The sequence below is a fragment of the Octopus bimaculoides genome, chromosome 23 (assembly GCF_046866305.1).
Source record: "Octopus bimaculoides isolate indiv1 chromosome 23, ASM4686630v1, whole genome shotgun sequence".
NCBI lineage: Eukaryota > Metazoa > Mollusca > Cephalopoda > Octopoda > Octopodidae > Octopus > Octopus bimaculoides.
The window spans coordinates 5,831,191-5,852,046 of NC_142950.1; the positions used below are offsets into that span (position 1 = coordinate 5,831,191).

General features: G+C 35.4%; 1 protein-coding gene across 2 annotated transcripts in view; it reads left to right on the plus strand.

Annotated features, from left to right (window-relative positions):
* The window catches only part of LOC106871344 (WD repeat-containing protein 13), a 199,166-nt gene that overhangs the window by 78,977 nt on the left and 99,333 nt on the right, over nt 1-20,856 (plus strand). The window contains exons 3-5 of one of the 2 annotated variants that reach the window (XM_089340183.1): nt 2,968-3,056; nt 5,912-5,975; nt 12,872-12,904. In XM_089340183.1, the coding sequence (XP_089196309.1) occupies nt 2,968-3,056; nt 5,912-5,975; nt 12,872-12,904 (186 nt within the window). The remainder of the gene's footprint in view (nt 1-2,967; nt 3,057-5,911; nt 5,976-12,871; nt 12,905-20,856) is intronic. The other variant, XM_089340184.1, reaches the window with a different exon arrangement.

Sequence of the window (20,856 nt, forward strand, 5' to 3'; positions counted from 1 at the left end):
TTTTATTAGAATTCCTTAGATAGGCAGCTATATATGCTCTGTCGACAAATATTATCTCCTGGCTTCAGTTACAATTGCAGTTGGCTGCTAACTACACTAAGCTGCGTTCCACCCTCACACAAGTAGTAATAATAATAATGATGATGATGATGATGATAATAACTATAATAAAGTCTTTATATACATTGTGGGTTGTTGCCTTTACTGTAAATGTATATATAGGCATCGTTTGATGACATATAAGCTCAGTAATTCTTGATTAGTGGCCGTTCTTAATCTGACAATTTCTGCTAGAATTTATTCCGAGATGCAGGGCGGGGAAGTAAGGAAAACAAAATCAAACAATTGGAGTAATGCATGTTCTAATTCCAACATTTGTGTGCACACACACACACACACACACACACACACACATGTATATATGAAGCTGTCTGCAAAGCTTAAGTGTTTGGCTTTGTTCCATGCTATCCTCGCCCCCACCCACTTCTATTCAGATTGCACACCCCATCACTATCTCTTTGCTACTTTTTATTTTCTTTGTATAATTCTCCATAAGTAATATCACAATAAATTCCATTTTTTTCCCCGAATATTACTGTTATTGTTATACTGATGGACTAAAAAATTGAGAACTGATAAAAGGTTTGAATCAGTGGTTCTCAACCATTTTTTATCTGTGGGCCTCTTTGTTTACTGTTTTATTCTGGTGGACCCAGGCTGTCCAAAGTCTTGTGAGTGCATTTGGTAGACAAGACTGAAAGGAGGCATGTGTCTTTGTTTGTCCTCCACCACCACCTGACAACCAGTGTTGGTATGTTTATGTCCCCATAACGTAGCGATTCAGCAAAAGAAGCCAATAGAATGAGTACCAAGCTTCGACAAAAGAAAAGGTACTGGGGTCAATTCGTTTATTAAAATTCTTCAAGATGGTGCCCCAGTACAGCCACAGACTGAAACAAGTAAAAGAAAAAAAGATATTTTTAAGAATATCATCAGCTGCCTGCCACTTTAGAAAAGGCATTAGAAGACCTAAGCCATTCTCTGCACTACACTTATTATTATTAGAAACAACAAGATCCTCCTTCACCGATAAACCTCAAGCACTAATGAGTTTTCAGAACCTTCCTACATCATTTTTTTTCTACCATTACATTGCTTTTAAATTATACCATCCAGTCAGCCAGCCAGCAATCTAGTCAGTCAGTCAAACAGTCAGTCAGCTGTTGTTAGTTTATTGAACTTGCTGGCACCACCATTTCTACACCTATTCAAGAACTACTTCTGGTGAGACAGTATGAAAAATAGATAAATAGATAAATAAAATGGTGAGACAGCTCTGCAAGTCTGACTGTCTACTTCAGTCTCAAGTTCATTTTGGTAACCACCCATGTTTTAAGTCAAAGTGTAACATGTCATTCAGTATTTTCAGCATAATGTTAACCACACTAATATCACCTCCTCTTCCTTTCACCATTTTACTCAAAAAAAAAAAAAAAAAATCTTCCCACGTTCTATAAGTACACTATTTTCATTATTTCCTGTCGAGAACAACAGGTAGGTCAAGGCATGGCTGTGTGGTTAGCAAGTTTGCTTTGCAACTGTGTAGTTTAGGGTTCGATTCCACTGCACAGCACCTTTGGCAAGTGTTTTCTACTATAACCCCAGGCTGATCAATGCCTTGTATATAAATTTGCTAGATGGAATCCATGAGGGAGTCCATCTTGCAGATGTATGTATGTATTTCTTTGAGTTCTGTTTAGGTGCTTCTTGACCCCTTTGTTACTGTATTTATTTTGAGATGCTCTCTGTTTCTTTCAATTAATTTTAAATAAAACAAAGAATTTAGTAAAATAACTTAGTTATCATTCAGCTGGTGTTAGGAACTTATATTGTGACTAAGGTTTGGTGGAAGATTCTAATTCAAAACTTATGAAAACAAGACATTTGTACTCAGAGCGAGAGCCGGTTTCAGCCGAGTTGGTAACCTAGTATTTCTAGGTTTTTGTGTAAATTTGTAGGTACATAGCCTAATGCACCTAACGATGATGGCTACAAATGAGAATTTGTAGTCAGGGTACAAGAGTTCTAAGGTCTGCATTAATTCATCATAAATGTTCTCTTTTATGTATGCCTGCATGCATGCATATGTGTGTGTGTGTCTTTGTGTTTGTCTCACACCACTTAACCAATGTTGTTTTCTCGTTTATGTATTTTAGTCATTGTGAAGGCACATGGCTTAGTGGTTAGGGCATTTGGCTCATGATTGTAAGGCCACGAGTTCAATTCTCGGCGAAGCATTGTGTCCTTGAGCAAGACACTTTATTTCACATTGCTCCAGTCCACTCAGCTGGCAAAGATGAGTAGTTCCTGCATTTCAAAAGAGCCAGCCTTGTCACATTCTGTGTCACATTAAATTTTCCTGAGAACTACGTTAAGGGTACATACATCTGTGGAGTACTCAGACACTTACGCATTAACTTCATGAGTAAGCTGTTCCATTGATCAGATCAACTAGAACCCTCGTCGTCATGACCGACGGAGTGCCAGTTATTTCAGTCATAGGACTATGGCCATGCTGAGGCTCCAAGTTGAAGGGTTGAGTTCAACAAATCAACCCCAGCACTTTTTTTTTTCTAAAGCCTGGTACTTAATCTATCAGTCTCTTTTTGTTGAATTACTATGTCATGGGGACATAAACAAACCAACACCAGTTGTTAAAAGATTATGGGTATAAACACACACACACACATGTATAAATACGATAGGCTTCTTTCAGTTTCCTTCTACCAAATCTACCCACAAGACTTTGGTTGGCTTGTGGCTATAGTAGAAGATATTCGCTCAAGGTGCCACGCAGTGGGACTGAACCTGGAACCATGTGGTTGGGAAGCAAATTTCTTACCAAACAGCCATGTAATTTTTTTTCTGAGATACATATTCAACTGTAGCATTTATCTCTAATTTCAGCGGGATCCCAATGTCAGAAGAGATTATCTCCGTCTACGAAGCCAGCTCCTCACCGCACGATATGGAAGTCCAGCTTTCTCAGATCAAAGGTAGGCTTGACCTCTCCAGAGATTATATATTTTGCAGTATTTAAGATCATTATTTGTGATAAACTATTTAAAGGCAGTGAGTTGGCAAAATTTTTGGTGCATCATACAAAATATTAAGCAGCATTTCTTCCAGCTCACAACATTCTGAGTTCAAGTCCTGCCAGTGTCAGCTTTGTCTTTCATCTTTTAAGGGTCAATGAAATAAGTATCAGTTAAGCACTGAGGTCGATATAATGGACTTCCCCTTCCCTTTAAAAGTGCTGGCCTTGTGCTAATTTAGATAAAATTATTAGTGATAGACTATTTGTTTTTTGCCCTCAATTCCAACAATAACCCCTCCCTCTAAGCTTCATTTCCAGTGATAAATTATTTGATTTATTTTTGCCCCATTTCCAGTCATAAACTATTGTTTTTGTCTTCCCAAAATCTTTTGATAAAGTATTTACTTTTTTTTTTTTTTTTACCTCAATCCCAGCAATATAAACCTCTTGTTTTGATTTTTCATTAAATTCAATCAATAAACAATGTTTCTCCTTCACTTTCAACGAAAACTATATTATCATTATTATTTTTTTTTTTTTTGTGTCCCCAATTTTATCAACGAATCATTTTTCCCTCCTTGATTCCAACAATAAACCATTATTACTTCTTTTTATTTGCTTTCAATTCTGTTGAGGAACTATTTGTTTATCACCCACAAATCTTCAAAAATAACCCAAACTATTCAACATGGGGAGAATTTAACATTAGTGTGCATAGAAAAAACATTACTTTAATTCTCACATAATTTATGTCTAAAATCAATTTTTTTCTCTCATTAATGTTTTGTTATATTTTCTTCTAAGTTTGGTATTTTATACAATTTAATACAATTGGAATTGAAAGGTCATTCCTGAAATACAACATTTTAAAAAAAATATATTTTCCTGATATAATAGAATTATCATTTATCTTTCTTCTACACTGTTTGTTTATGCTTTCCCAATTTACAAATTAATGTTTGATTTAAATAATTTATTACATTTTATTATCTAACTCCATAATTTTCGCTCTAAATATTCATAATAAATAAAGACATTATAAATTTTACACATTTAAAAAAAAAAATGAAATTTAGATTTCTCGTTTTGATATCCTATTACCATAAAATATGTTTTAGTTTTGGTATTCTTTTGTCATAATAAATATATATATATCTGTATGTTTGATGCCTTCTTGCTATAAATTATATGTAGGTTTGATGTTCTCTTACTACAAACATATCTTGATTTTTATATCTTCATGTCATAAATGCAGGTTTAATATCCTCAAAGTACAAAGTTCTTTGTTCTCTATCATCATCATCATTATTATTATTATTATTATTATACTAAAGCAGTCTTATTTTTATTGCGTGCATTCACTGCACTACCAAGCACAGCTGTGCGTGTCTTAGATACATGCTGTTGGGTATTGTTTTGGTGTTGTTATTTTTACTGTATTTGAAAGTGCTCTGCATAAGATCTGTGTGTGATGCCAAGCAGTGCTATTTTCTGTATGTTATATATATTCATAAGTTTTGGTGTTTTGGTTATGCATTTGTCTATGCTTTTAGATCACACTAAACCATCTATTATTATAGGGATTGTTTCTGTTTTTCAGGGCCCACATATGACGTTATTTCTATTCCTAGATTTTTGTGTTTTGAATGTTTCTCCATTTCATTTTAGAGAGTCATCGTCATCTGTTGTGACTGATATTTTGATTAGGAGGCATTTTATTTTTCTTTCTTGGTGGTCCTTGGCAAAAATTGGTTATTATTAAGGCAGTGTACTGGCATTACTGTACTGGAAAAAATGCTTAGCAGCATTTCTCCTGACTTTACATTCTGATTTCAAATGCTACTGGGGTCAACTTTGCCTTTCATCCCTTCAGGGTTGATAAAATCAGTACCTGTTGAGCACTGGGGTCAATGTAATCCACTTACCCCCTCCCTGAAATTGTTGGCCTTGTGTCAAAATTTGAAACCATTATGAAGGCAGTGAGCTTGACAGAATTATTAGCACACCTGACAAAATGCTCGGTATCTTTACATTTCTGAGTTCTGCCTTCTTCTTTTCTTGGTAGGTTGAGCCTATTGATATCACTTTTAAGGTGGCACACATTGTGCATTGGGAGTTGCTTCTTAGTTCTATGTAAGTTATTATTCATTTTCTGAAACCTTTTCTGGAGTGTGCCTTGTTGTTGTAAGGTGGAAGTATTGCTTTCAACCGCATTTGTTTGTTTGTCTGTGCATGGACAAGGTATCTCAAGAACCGCTGGATGGATTCAGATGAAACTTTCAGAGATGTTTGGCCTCCTGACTGGCACAAACTGATTAGATTTTGGGATCAATCTGGTACTGGACAAGGATTCTGGTTTATTTTTCCTGTTTTTTTACTTAATTTTTGAGAGCGGTTGGGTTCATTTTTAGTATTCTCATTTGTGAGTGCAGTTGAGTTTATTTCAAATATTCTCATTTTAAAAATCATCTCTGGCCAATCATTGAGAGGATGTTGGTGTTGCTTTGGTGGAGGTTTGCACTCTCTCTAAGTGCTCTTGTTGTTGTTGTTATTATTATTATTATTATTTTATTATTGTTGTTGTTATAATTATTATTATCATTATTATGGCCTTGTACCGAAATTTGAAACCATTATCATCATCATTATTATTTGTCTTAACCATCAGAAAATATTGTTGAATAAATTATTGTTGCCAATGTAAAAATTTTAAAAAAAAGAAATAAAAAATGAAACAAATAAAATAGAATATTGAATCTGTTATTGTTTGATTCTGATTTAAAGAGAAACAAAACGCAAATTTGTCTTTTGCAGCAGTTTACGTAGCCGTGCTTTGAGTTTACGTAGTCTCAGCAGGAACACAGTTGAAGTAAGCTCTGTGAGTACATGCAAGGCTTTTCTGCATTTCTACTTTTCTTTCATTTCGTTGGATTTTGTATTATTATTATTATCATTATTATTATTATTATTATTATTATTATTATTATTATTTTCTTTTTAGTTTAAACATTCATGCTGCTGCTTAGAAAAATCTTGCCGTTGATTTCTCATGAATTAAAATCATTTTCATTGATTGTATTCATGTAATTTACTAATTATAAATAATTAGCCAAGCTTAATAACTTATAGAAAATTAATATCTCTTTCTTAAATATCAATTTTTTTTTTTTTTTTTTTTGCAGAAAAGGTAAAAAAAAAAAGTTAATAATTGTGGGAGAGGTTTTGACAAAAAAAAAAACAAAGAATATTAAAAAAAAATCAAAGAATGTTCTATTATTTCTTGTTGATTAGATACTGAAATAGGAAACATTTAGTTGTTTTAATTAATGTATTTCATCAAACTGAAAGAAAGATGCCCTGAAATCTTGAAATTTGTTAGTTTTACATTTCATCCACTTCATTTAGGATGATAATACTACTACTACTGCATGGTAAAGGTAAATCAACCAGCCACCCGACCAGCCAACCAGCACTTTCTAATGAGGCAAATTTCATTGCAGTTCTACTTCATCATCTTCTCATATTCAACATTTGTCATTATAGTAGTAGTAGTAGTAGCAGCAGCAGCAGTATCAGTAATAGTAGTAGTATCATTAGTAATAGAGGCAGCAGTAGTTTTAGTAGTAGTAGTAGTAGTAGTAGTAGCAGTAGCAGCAGCAGTTTTAGTAGTAGTAGCAGCAGCAGTAGCAGCAGCAGTAATAGTAGTAGTAGTTGTTGTAGTAGCAGTAGTAGTTGTAGTTGTAGAAGCAGCTGCAGTAGTAGTAGTAGTAACAGCAGCAGTGGCATCAATAATAGTAGTGGTGGTAGTGGTAGTAGTAGTAGTGGTGACAGCGGTAGAAGTTCCTCAGTTTATAATCATGCAATAGGTCAATTAGTGTTAACATATTTAACTGGTCGTTAGCAACCCACTCGGTTCTGGATTCAGTCTTTCAGGGAAGCGTCTTCTTCAAAGTCTCTTTCCATAATGTCAGCTTAACAAAAACCTTGTTAGTGAAATTTTGATAGACAATAAGCTGTGTGTGTGTGTGTGTGTGTGTGTGTGTGTGCATGGTCATTGTTTTAACATCTATTTTTCTATGCTTGTATGGGTCCAATGAGAGTAAGTTGGGGCAGAGATATTATGTGGCCAGACATCCTTTCTGATGCCAGCCCTCACCTGTAACCTTGTCATTCTAACAACAACAAACAGTCTGGACATGGTTATACAGAGAGGAACAGGAAATAAATGACCCTATACAAACAGACCCTTTGTCATTTATCATAGAAGGTGTGTAGCTTAGTAGTTAGGGTATTTGGCTCACGATTGTAAGGTCGTGAGTTTGATTCCTGGTGGTGCATTGGGTCCTTGAGCAAGACACTTTATTTCATGTTGCTCCAGTCCACTCAACTGGCAAAAATGAGTTGTACCTGTATTTCAAAGGTCAGCCTTGTCACACTCTGTGTCACGCTGGATCTCCCCGAGAACTATTTTAAGGGTACACGTGTCTGTGGAGTGCTCAGCCACTTGCACGTTAATTTCACGAGCAGGCTGTTCCGTTGATTGGATCAACTGGAACCCTTGTCATCGTAACCAACGGAGTGCCACGATGATGATGATGCTTTTGAGGCAAGTGCTGATAGTAATTGATGATAATTATTGTGGATTTTTACGGCTGAAATATTGGATAATTGTTTAGATTAGAAGCAGCAGTTTTACAAGTTCTATATATTTTTTTTTTTTTTTTGAGACTCACTACTGCTGCTGCTACTGAGGCTACTACTGCTGCTGCTGCTATGCATGATTCAAGTCTGAAAGCTGAACACAGAAATTTTACTTAACATATTATGATATTTGATTAATTGATATCCAATATGGCATTTGGTTTGAAAATTCTCTTTGAATATAAGTTGTATTGCAAGTCACTCAGAGTAACTCTTTAGTTCAAAAGAGAGAGAGGGGGGGTAACTAATGGGAGGAGGAGTGGGAAGAGGTGTCTCAATGACTGCTATGTCAATAATAAACACCTCAACAATGAAAATCCAGCAAGGTGAGTGGATGGTGGCTACCATTCAATGGTCATAAATCTTATACTTTTATTTGTGTATTTATTAAATTTTTTTTTTTTTTTTTTGGTTTTTCATTTGTTTCTTGGTTTGTTTGTTTTTGAAAACACTGTTTATTATTTGGGAATTTTTTCCAATCATAAAATAGAATAACTGGATGATTGATTGTGTAAGTGTACTTGACCAACAAGACTGTGTCTTCGTGGTCAAGTATAACAACCATAGGCTATAATAATAAGAATAATGATGATGACAATAATTCTAATTTTTGGCACAAGGCCAGCAATTTCATAGGAGCAGGGTTGGGGGGTGCTAGTCTATTACATTGACCCCAGTGTTCAACTGATACTTATTTCATCGACCCTCAAGGGATGAAAGGCAAAGTCCACCTCAGTGGATAAGATGCTGCTAAGCATTTTTTCCACTGTGCATCTTTCTAATTTTTTGGCACAAGGCTTGCACTTTTTTGAGGGAAGGGGGTTAATTGATTATAGCACACCTTCCCCTCCCCATGTTCAGTTGGTACTTATTTTATTGACCCCGAAAAGATGAAAGGCAAAGTCAACCTCAGTGAAATTTGGACTCAAAGCATAAAGAGTCAAAACAATAATAATAATGATGATAATAATAATAATAATCCTTTCTACTATAGGCACAAGGCCTGAAATTTGGGGGGAGGGGGCTAGTCGACCATATCAACCCCAGTGCATAACTGGTATTTATTTCATTTACCTTGAAAGGATGAAAGGCAAATTTGACCTCAGCAGAATTTGAACTCAGAACGTAAGGATGGATGAAATACCACTGAGCATCTTGCCCAGCGTGCAAACGCTTCTGCCAGCTTGCCACCTTAATAATAATAATTTCCATCTATCAAATCCATTCCTTAGGTAATGACTAGCTCAAGGCTCTCATAGAAGACCCTTGCCCAAGACGCTTTTGCCATGCATCAGGATTGAACCCAAGATTGGAAAGCAAGCTTCTTAACCAACAGCCACTTGCCATGACTAAATGACTAAAATTTTACGACTAATTATTACAAGACAGTTTGTCTGCCAGTTCTGCTAGTCTTACATGATAACTGTAATGATAATGACAATATCATAATGTTAACTACATTACTGTAACACAATAACATTATAACTGTAATGTTAACCATGTAGTAATGATAACACAGTTAGAGTAATGAAATATTGTAACCATATTTTTGTTCATAAAATAATGCTTATAATGCAACATTGTAACAACAGTGCAATGCTGTGATTACAACAACAATGGTAATATAATGTTATACCAAAATCAAGAACAGAATATTGTGACAACAACTTCAACGACAGTATTTTAAATGCCATTGTAAATTAATTCCTTTCATCCCTGTAGTCTTAATGAACCCTTATCAAAATTTAATTTAAATAAAAATGAAAAATATCCCCCATGGAATTTTCTTTTAACAAACCAAACAATAACTTAAAAATCATTTGAACTTCATTGTTTTTATTTTTCCTCAATTTTTCATCTCAGCTAAATATATTTTGCTTTAAATTTCATTAAAAAAACAACTTTGTTTAGTTTAGTTTTCAAACTTCAGTTAAAGATTAATATAAAAATAAAAATAAAAAGGAATGTTTTCACTAATGAGACAGAAGTAAGTTGGTTAATTAATTAATTAAAGTACAGGACTTTGATAGAGCTTCTTTCGGAAGACATTGTGTTGTGTCCTTTGAGAAAGAACGTGACATTATAAATGGCTGCTTGCATGGCATGTAGTCAAGAAGTTTACTTTAGGTTCAATCTCATTGTGTGACACCTCAGACTAATACCTTTCTGTAGTGGATAGAATAAGAACCAGTGAAGTCGCTGGGTCAATATGATTAACTGTCTGTGCTCTTAAATTTGTGGTCTAAAGCAACATGTACTAGGGCAGGGCTGACATAATCAGGTGATGTAATCACCAATATTCTTGAATATGATAAGTGCTGCTCTACCTGGTATGCCTGTAGGTTTATTGTTAAGACCAGTGTATACAAGGCTATGATGAAAGTGGAAGGTGCAGGCAAGGCTGTGTGGTTAAGAGGTTTGTTTTCTATCTTCAAGCTCTCAGGTTCAGTCCCAGTGTGTGGCACTTTAGTCTCTTCTACTATAGTGTTGGGCCAACCAAAACACTGAATGGATTTGGTAGATATTAATGAAAGAAGCACATCCAACACACACATATGTGTGTATATACATAGACATATATAAGTGCATATATACATACATGTACATATCACCAGCCACTTAGGGACATGCTCAACTGGTTAAGGTCAATATTATTATTATTAAAGGCATGTATTGGACAAAATGCTAAGTCACAATTCTTCTAGATCTTTACATTCTGAGATCAAATCTCACCAAAGTTAACTCTTTTCATCTTTTCTACTCTAAGCACTAGGCCCGAAATTTTGGGGGGCCAATCAATTAGTTGTGTTCCTCAGTACACAACTGGTACTTAATTTATTGACCCCGATAGGATGAAAGGCAAGGTTGACCTTGGAGGAATTTGAACTCAGAACATAAAGACTGACGAAATACTGCTAAGCATTTTGCCCGGTGTGCTAACATTTCTGCCAGTTTGCCACCTTGGGTTGGATAAAATAAAGTACTAATGAAGCACTGCAGATAACTGCAATCAAGTAAACCCCTCCCCTCAAATTGCTGGCCTTGTGCCAAAATTAGAATTATAGTCATTTATTTATTCAGTTATGTACATATGATAATTCCATTAGTGTGACAGAAACAGATCATGTCTGTTACAAAGCCAATTGCACTATTATGCCAAGTAAGAAAGAATTATTATTATTATTATTATTATTATTATCATCATTATTGTTGTTGTTGTTGTTGTTGTTGTAGGTGCAGACATGGTTGGGTGGTTAGAAGTTTGCTTCCCAACTACATGGTTCTAGGTTCAGTCCCACTGCATGGCACCTTGGACAAGTGTTTTCTACTATAGCCTCAGACTGATGAAAATCTTGTGAATGGATTTGGTTGACGGAAACTGAAAGAAGCCCATTGTGTATGTGTGTGTGCGTTTGTCTATTTTCGTCCCCTACCAGAACTTAGCAACTGGTGCTGGTGTGTTTACATCCCCACAACTTAGCAGTTTGGCCAAAGGGACTGATAGAATAAGTACCAGGCTTGAAAAAAGTACTGGGTTTGTTTCATTCAACTAAAATTTTCCATGGCTGTGCCCCAGCATGGCCACAGTTGAATGACTGAGACAAGTAAAGCATAACAGATTATTTGTATATTTAGTTCGCTATACAGTGCTGGTGCCATGTAAAAAGCACCCAGTTCACTCTGTAAAGTGGTTGACGTAAGGAAGAGCACCCAGCTGTAGAAAACATGCCAAAACATACAACGGAGCCTTGTGTGGCTCCTGGCCTTACCAGTTCCTGTCAAACCATCCAATCCACGCCAGCATGGAAAGAGGACATTAAATGGATAATGATGATGATGATGATATATATGAATTACGCTAGTGTGACAAAAACGAGATCATGTTTGTTATAAAGCTATTACACAAGTTGTGTCAGAGATACCAGGTTCTATCTCTAATGGACCTCAATTACATCAGTGTGAAATAGAAGCCATGCTATGTCCATAATATACCTAATTACACTAGTGTGAAAGCCAGATTGTGTCTGTAATAAAGCCAATTCTTAGATAAAGATTAAAAAACTTTTATTAATGGTTTACTCAAAAGAGTCATAGCATGACTTGTGACGTTTTTGAAGGTGCTCCAAGACTTTGGAGAAAAAAGAAAGGAAGATTTTTGATATCTTCAGTTTGAAAACTTGGTTTAAATTCTGGCTACAGAATGGACTCCACAAAAAGTATTCAAAGACCAGATGGTGATGTTACACAAGGCATTGGTTTGAATTTACTGGTTAAGAACACCTACAGTCCACCTGATAGAGTTCCATATGGTTTCTACTGACCCCACTTTTGCTGACAAGATTAAGATTGTCCTGAGATAAGATTAAGATGCAAACAAGATTAAGGTTGTTCTTGGGACAAGATTAAGACACTGATAAGATTAAAGTTGATCTGAGAGTACGGTACAAAAAATATCTCCTTAAGGTTATATATGGTGCAGTGGGATCAAACCTAGAACCATGTCATTGTGTAATGAACTTCTTAAGTGCACAGTTGTACCTGCACTCTGCACCTATAATGGATGCATCTGAGATTGTGCAAGGGATATCTGGGAGTAAAAAGATGACTAAAGTAAACAAATTGGCCCCCAGGCTTTCAGCCAACATGCAGATGGATCATTAAAGCATGTGCTCTGATATTATGAAGAGTAGTGTAGCAAAGAAGCAGCCTGCTCTGGGTAGCACTTTTATGAGAGCAGCACTTTTGCATCTGCCATATAAGCCTGTGTAGGGGTGGGGTAACAGGGCATGTGGCAGTATGGAGTGGGGTGGAATTCAGACTCAAGGGCTGCTGCAGATGGTGCATTTTTAGTTATGTCACTGATTACGAATCATTATTTTGATGTATAAAACCTAAGAAAATGTAAAATTTTGAATTTTTTTATATCTTTGAAAAAAAATTTTGTTTTTCTTTTATTTCATTATTTTTTTCAATTTTTAATGTTTTTTTTCTTCAAAGAAACAATAGTAATTTTACAAACATATTATATAATCACTCACTGTCTCTCTCTCTCTCTCCGTCTCTCCCTGTTAGATTGGATCCAGTAGCAAAATGAGGCTTCGCAGGGTATCCACATTTTATTTTTGCCTCTTGCTTTTCTTCTCTTCTTCTCTGGCCTCGACTTCTTTCTACATTAATTAATGCTCTAATTATAATATAACCTCTAAAGCAACTTCTCTACATATAACCTTACTAAAGAACTAATAAAGAAACAGCTGCAATTAACCACAAAAACAACAATAATAATAATCATAACAACAATAATAACAGCAATGATATTATCAAATAGTTGCCTTGGAAACGATTTTAAAAAATGTCAAAGAAATACACAGCCAAAAGCTAGGACTTACATGTCTGTATAACAGAGAAGAGCACTCACTCAGTACTGCATGCATGTATCACATAGAGTAGTAAAAGATTCAACACATATACACCCACATCGTAACTGCTGGACACTGCACATATATAATATGTAGTGTATTGTAGGACTTCTTTTATTTTTTACTGGTTTCAGTCATTGGACTGCGGCCATGCTGGAGCACCACCTTGAGTTTTAGTCATATGAATCGATCCCAGGGTTTTTGTGTCTTTTGAGCTTGGTACTTTTTCTATCACTCTTTTGTTGAACTGCTAAGTTATGAGGACATAAACACACCAACATTGGTTGACAAGCAGTGGGGGGGGGGGGGGGTAACACAAGTAGAAAGGTACACAGACGCACGCACACATACACACACGATGAGCTTCTTTCAGTTTAAATCCACTCATAAAGCTTTGGTTGGCCCAAGGCTATAGAAGACACTTGTCCAAGGTGCCAAGCAGTGGGACTGAACCTGGAATCATGTGGTTGGGAAGCAAACTTCTTCCCACGCAACCACATATTCATTTATAAATACAAAACGTGGGAGAGAGCACTTTTAAGCATACTATGCACACACACACACACATGTGGTAGAATACCCTGGGGCTTATACACATGCATACAATAATATTACCAGGTGCTGTACACATGTTATGCAAAGTACCAAAAACACAAAACATTGCATGTACCCAAAGTCCACAGAGCCATGCTTAATCATTCAGGAAAATCTTGCAAAACTCTTGAAATATTAATAACAATAATAACAACAACAATGCTTTCTTTATTAACCTCAAGGTTTGATAAATGAATCAATGATGTTACAGGACCTTGCTGTGTGGGGCTACATAAAAAGAAAAATGTGTAAACAAGGAAATGAAAACAAAAAAAGATTCCAAGAAAAATTCCCCTCTTGTTGAAACCCCACAAAAACCAGAGTCACCCTGATCATGAAGGCATGTGTCCTTTGCCCTCATGCAGCTGCCCTTCTCCAATCCATAGGTGCATGCTCAGAGCAGGCCCAATCACTTGGATGATATTTGCCACTTTTGCCACCACCTTTCAACAAATTTGCTGGGAACACCTCATTTTTCTTTTTAAGTGATGAGAGATTAGCCAAAGAGGAAGACACCTGTCTTCAGCCCCTTCAGTCTCAGCCATCATGTGACTTCTTTAGCCAAAGCCACCAGACAGATAAAAAATGCCTGCCCTTCCTAACCAAAGGAAGGGAATGAGAATTTCTATTATAGGCACAAGGCCTGAAATTTTGAGGGAGGGAACTAGTTGATTACATCAACCCCAGTGCGCAACTGGTACTTATTTTATTGACCCTGAAAGGGTGAAAGGCAAACTTGACCTCAGTAGAATTTGAAATCAGAATGTAACGACAGATGCAATGCCACCAATCATTCTGTCTGGCATGCTAACAATTCCGCCAGCTCACCACCTTAATAATAACAACAATAATAATAATCCTTACTATTTTGGGCACTAGGCCTGAAATCTTGTGTGAAAGGTTAAACCAGTTACATCAACCCCAGTACTCCACTGCTATTAAATTCATCGACCCTGAAAGGATGAAAGAAGTCAACCTTGGCAGAATTTGAACTCAGAACATAAGGACAGATGAAATGCCATTAGTCATTTCACCCGGTGTACTAACAATTCTGCCAGCCTGCCACCTTAATAATGATGTTTTGAATTTACATGAGATGCTAAAAGCACATTTGCAATGTAAATAGAGTTGAGTCTTGTTGGAAAACCTCATAATAATACCTGAATTACAATATGAATTTATATATTGCTATATATATATATATATATATATATATATATATATATATGTGTGTGTGGAAGATTCTGATCTGATAATCATGTTAATCCACAATTATGGAAGAACTTCTTGTTGAAAAACAAAGTATTTTATGAACGTCTTTATTCATATTTTTACAGGGTCAATGTTGTTTCAGCAAAGCAAATATTTGCTAAGCATCACCAGAGAAATTATGTTATTGTATTGGTATCTTAACCACCTGACCATTTGCTAGTATATTGGTGTCTTAGACAGCTTGTTATTTATTATCATATTATATCATTGTTTTAATGTCCACTTTCACATGCTTGCATGAGTGAAGTGGAGTTTAATAAGATACAATAAGTCTCTGCAGCCGGATGCCCTCTCTGTCACCAACATTCACCTGTTTCCAAACAAGGTAATATTTCCTCATGGCCAGACATGTTTTCACAGTCTTGGAAATGAATGACATTCATTTATAAACATTATGCAATGCCAAGGCAAGAAGACACAAGCATACACTCATAGACACATATACAGACATATGTGCATGCATGCACAATGGCTTCCTTAATTTCCCTTGTACCAAATCCACTCACAAAGCTCTGGTTTGCCCAAGGTGCTGCACTATGAGACTGAACTCCAAAACAATGTGGTTGGGGAGCAAACTTTTCTCAACCACACAGCCACGCCTGCACCTATTGTAACTGTATATATTGATAATACTGTTCTATATTTTAGAGATGAAGAATTGTGTACATTAGTTACATTGGACGGATATGTGTCCTCATCTTGTTTGTTGTTACCACAACGTTTCTACTAAAGGCATAAGGCCTGAAATTTGGGGGGGAGGAGACTGGTCGATTATATTGACCTTAGTGTATCACTTGTACTTGATTTATTGACTCCAAAAGGATGAAAGGCAAAGTTGACCTTGGTGGAATTTGAACTCAGAATGTAAAGACAGACGAAATGCTTTGAAACATTTTTCCTGGCATGCTAACGATTAAGGCAGCTTTGCGGCATTTTGTCTGTCTATTATTATTATTATTATTATTATTATTACTATTAAGGCGGCAAGCTGGTAAAACTGTTAGTATGCTGAGCAAAATGCTAAGCAGTTTTTCACTTGTTGTTACATTTTCAGTTCAAATTCTGCCAAGGTTGACTTTGCCTTTCATCTTTTTAGGGTTGATAAATTAAGTATCAATGAAAACACTGGGGTCGATGTAATTAATCAGTCCCCTCCCATCAAATTGCAGGCCTTGTACTTATAGTAGAAAGGATTATTATTATTAAGGCTGCCTTAATAATGAAAATAATAACAATAATAATTGTTTTTGATATGGCTACAATGCCTGAAATTTAGGGTAAGAAGGTAGTCAGTTACATCAGTCTTAGTCCTTGATTGCTGCTTTATGTTATCGACTCTGGAAGGATGAAAAGCATAGTTGACTTCAATGAGATTTGAAACCGAAATGAAAAGAATTGGAGCAAAATCCCTTGAAGCATTTTTTCTGATGCATGAACAATTCCTCCAACACATTTCCCTTTAATAGTTTCTGATTTAGGTTCAGCTTACTGTTGTTAAAATCAAAAACTCCAGTGGAAGATCTCATTCTTTGTACATCGTACATTGACATCACTTTCCAGACATTGGTACAACTACAAGGCACTGAAATAATGCTGGAAAATCTGTCAGCTACAATGGGCAGTTAATCTTACTGTAGGTCATTTTTAGAGAGCATTCAAGCTGGCTAGTGGTAGTGGTGGTTGTTGTTGTTGGAAATAATTCAGTGTAAATAATAGGAAGTTTGTGAGGAGTGTTGTTTGTAGAAAAAGGAAGTGTGATTGTCCAAGGTATTTTGACCAGTTTAGGAAGTGAGATAGTGCTTCCTCAGACGTGGCATGTGTTGTCTTGGTGTTGCCATAGCTTCCTGTAGTCAAGTCTTGTGATACCATTTTCTAGTTAGGCATATGGCTAAGTATGATGAGAAAATGCATTGGCATCTACAGGTCAGTGGCTGAAGAGGAAGAAATTAATCTAATGTTAAGAAGGGGGACACTAGATTAACTCTTTGGCATTTAATCTGGCTTAAATATTCAACATGTTTTATGTTAAAAGTGACCAGATCTAGCCCTGTCCCATTGAAATCTCAATGTTACAAGATAATGAATGATTAATTTAGAACAATGTGAATAAACAAACATTACATTTGACAGAATAATTTGAATACGAAGGTGTTAAGTAACATTGTTTGGATCTGTGTTGAATCTGATTATAAGTCAGAAGCCTCCACATAGTTATGAGTCTGAAGCCTCTACTCAGTTATGAGTCTGAAGCCTGTACACAGAGATGAGTCTGAAGCCTCTACACCAGTGTTTTTCAACCAGTGTGTCAAGGGGGCGGCAGCCCGAAAAAGTTTGGGAACCACTGTTATAGATCAAGGGGTCCATCTATTGGGCCACAAACCAGCTGTGGGTCATTTTGTATGGGGCTACACAGAAAGAATAAATTTTTCAATTCTGTTTCTATTTCATTGACTATCGCAGTCTATGAAATGTTTTTTGCATTATACATCATATTGTATATGATATCTGTATTATATATGTAATAACTGAATTATGCATTTTATTGTGCTCTGTTATGTGCGTGATCCTCCTGTCCATGGAAAAGTCATCTTGCATGAAACCAGTCAGTAGTGTGGAAGAGGTTGGGGTCTGCTGCTCCAGATAGTTGTTTGACATGCTAGAATCAGCAATAAGGTCTCACTCGAATAATACCCTGCCATCTTAAATAAAGGAAAGACACACTGGATAATGTAGTCAGAGTACACTGTATCTTGTAAGAAAAAAAAAAATGGAGTGATGGTCATAGCTGGAATCTTGTTGATTATAGAGATTTCCAATGAGAATGGCAACATGATGTAGACACCCTGTCTATGTTGACATGTGAGCATCACTGGAGAAAGGAGAAACAGGAAAAAGAATGTTAATATTTGTGTTTGTCAGCAATAGGAAATATGTATTGAAAATGAAATTAAAAAGTTAACTTTCTCCATATCATTTCTGTTATAGTACTGTGTGGTGTTGTGTGTGTGTGTATGTATGTATATGCATACATACGCACATAGATACATGCATGTATATATAAATATATATATATGTTAATGTTTATATATAAATATATATGTTTATATTTATATACATATATGTTTATATTTATATATATACATATGTATATATATATATGTATATATATATATATATATATATATATATATATATATATATATATATATAATACATATTCATATTCATATGCATTTCTCACTCCTGTTTTGAATATACTTAAAAAAACCCAGAACACTTATCATTTCAGGAGTGAAGTTTTTTTTCTACGAAGGTTTTTGTAAGTTTCAAATTATGGAATTCTATGAGCAGTCTGCATGTCTTCTGTTGCAGCTTTTTGTTATCATTTATTTGTGGGGAGGCTACATTTTATTAAAAATTATTTCTCTGATATCTTTTTTTTTTCTCTGTTTGTAATTTTTTTTTACTATTTTTATTACTTCTTGTTTCAAAATTAATGCAACCAGACTACTTTTAAAGACTTCCCTTCCAACACATTCACACATGTATATATCTTGCTATACATAAATTACACACACACACACACACACACATATATTTTGTAAGATGTGTGTGGAGCACATCAAATTTCAGTATGTTGTAAAATGATAAGCTGGCAGACAGAAATATGATAATCAAAAGATAACTCTTGGATTTGCTAATGTGTACATGTGTATTCTCTCTCCTCTCTCTCTCTCTCTCTCTCTCTCTCTCTCTCTCTCATACACACACACACACATACACACACACACATGCATCATAGTGATATAGGTCATACTGTATCATTGTGACCCAGTAACATACTAAGAACTAAGCACGTCACAAGACAGAATTTTTAAGCTTTTCTCCAGTGATACTGATGTTACAAGCATTTAGACATTGCACAAACATCTTTGTTATTTAGCTCAAATCACAAGGCTTCCCAACTATGACCATCCCATTTTTTTTTTTTTTTTTTAGTATTACATTTTAAATGCAGTGTATTTGTGATCACACTATCCAATGTGATTTTTGGTTTGTTTTGTTTTTTTCTTTTTAGGCCACCTCTGGTTTGAGGAGACAAACTTCCTGTAGTTAAAGTGGTGATCTAAGTTTAAACTGTCTACTAATTTCATGTTAATTTATGTTCCAAAAACCAGTGTAACACTGACAAAGTTATTTTACCAAATTTTCCATTAGTCTCATAATTAATTGAAACAGAGGTACCTGCTAAAGGAAAAGCAATGGGAAATAGTAATAATGATAATAATCTTTTCTACTCTAGGCAAGAGGCCTGAAATTTTGGGGAACAGGGGGCCAGTTGATTAGATCGACCCTAGTACACTACTGGTACTTTATTTATCAACCCTGAAAGGATGAAAGGCAAAGTCGACCTCAATGGAATTTGAACTCAAAACATAAAGACAGATGGAATACCACTAAGCATTTTTCCTGGCGTGCTAACTATTAAGACAATTTCTTATCATGCCATATTTCTTTTAACAGAAATGTGGTATGTTATGGGAGATTTGGCTACTATCTCTAGCAGGTTCAGTCATCATGTAGATCGGGGGTTCTCAAGCATTTTTTATCTATGGACCCCTTTGATTACTATTTAATCTAGTGCCCCTCCCCACAGCCATTCTGTGTTTAAAAACTAGTTTTATAGAAACTTCTTTCAAAATTCCTATTTTGCTTTCCACACATTAACTTGTGCAGGTTCAACTATGTAAAACATTAGAGAAAGAAGCTTAGCTGCTTCTTGTAATACATACCAATACATACATACAAGGCAGAATTTTTCTATATATGCTTGTTTTTATGTTCAGTTATAAGAAAAACAATTTTATACTAATCTGAGGGGTTACTCTATACATTTATAGAGTACAAATTTATTGTTTTTAAATAAGAATATTATTGACAGTGATATCATTATTGTGGCTCATTGATAAGATGTACTCAGGTCATTTTGAAAGCATATATGTATATAGTAAAAGGAATGAAACCAACCTCCACCAAAAAAAAAAAGACAACACTGGAGGGATAAGTGTTTTAACACATGTTATGTTATGTATGTGAGTGTGTGTGTCTCCTTGTTTCAGTATTGTGTGCTTGTTGTAAATGAGTCTCATTCATTTCCAATATTCTGTGGAAACATGTCTAGCCATGGGGAAACAGGTAAGGGCTGGTGACTGGAAAGGCACCTAGCTGTAGAAAATTTGCCTCAATAAACTTCACTTGGCCCGTGTAAACATAGAAATGGAAAAGTGGAAGTTAGTTAAAATGATGTACTTGGCTCAATTTCACTTCTCGGATAAAAGAAAAAATTTCAAAGAAATGTGTCTTGCCTTGAGGAAACAAAGAAAAGCCACATTACTGTAGACTATCATCCTAGCCCATAGAAAGAATTATTTTTCATTTACTCTATAGAAATCAGAGAAATGCATTGACCCCAGAACACAACTGTTGATATCCACATAAAGATACATACCCTATGATCACAACAGCTGGTGCCCATAAAAGGATAGGCACACTATAGTGAATGTGAGACATTTGACTAGAGTAATTACAAAATGTCATGATCTATCACACATTGTAATTATCATTGTAAAGTGCCTCATGCTATTCTGTTCTGTGATCATTTTGTATTTATCAAGGTAGAGTATCTGATGTTTTTAATTAGTATGGTAAGCTGTCTTGTATGTGTAGTTACCATGGTTAAGTGTTTGATATATGTACTTTTTTTCTTTTTTT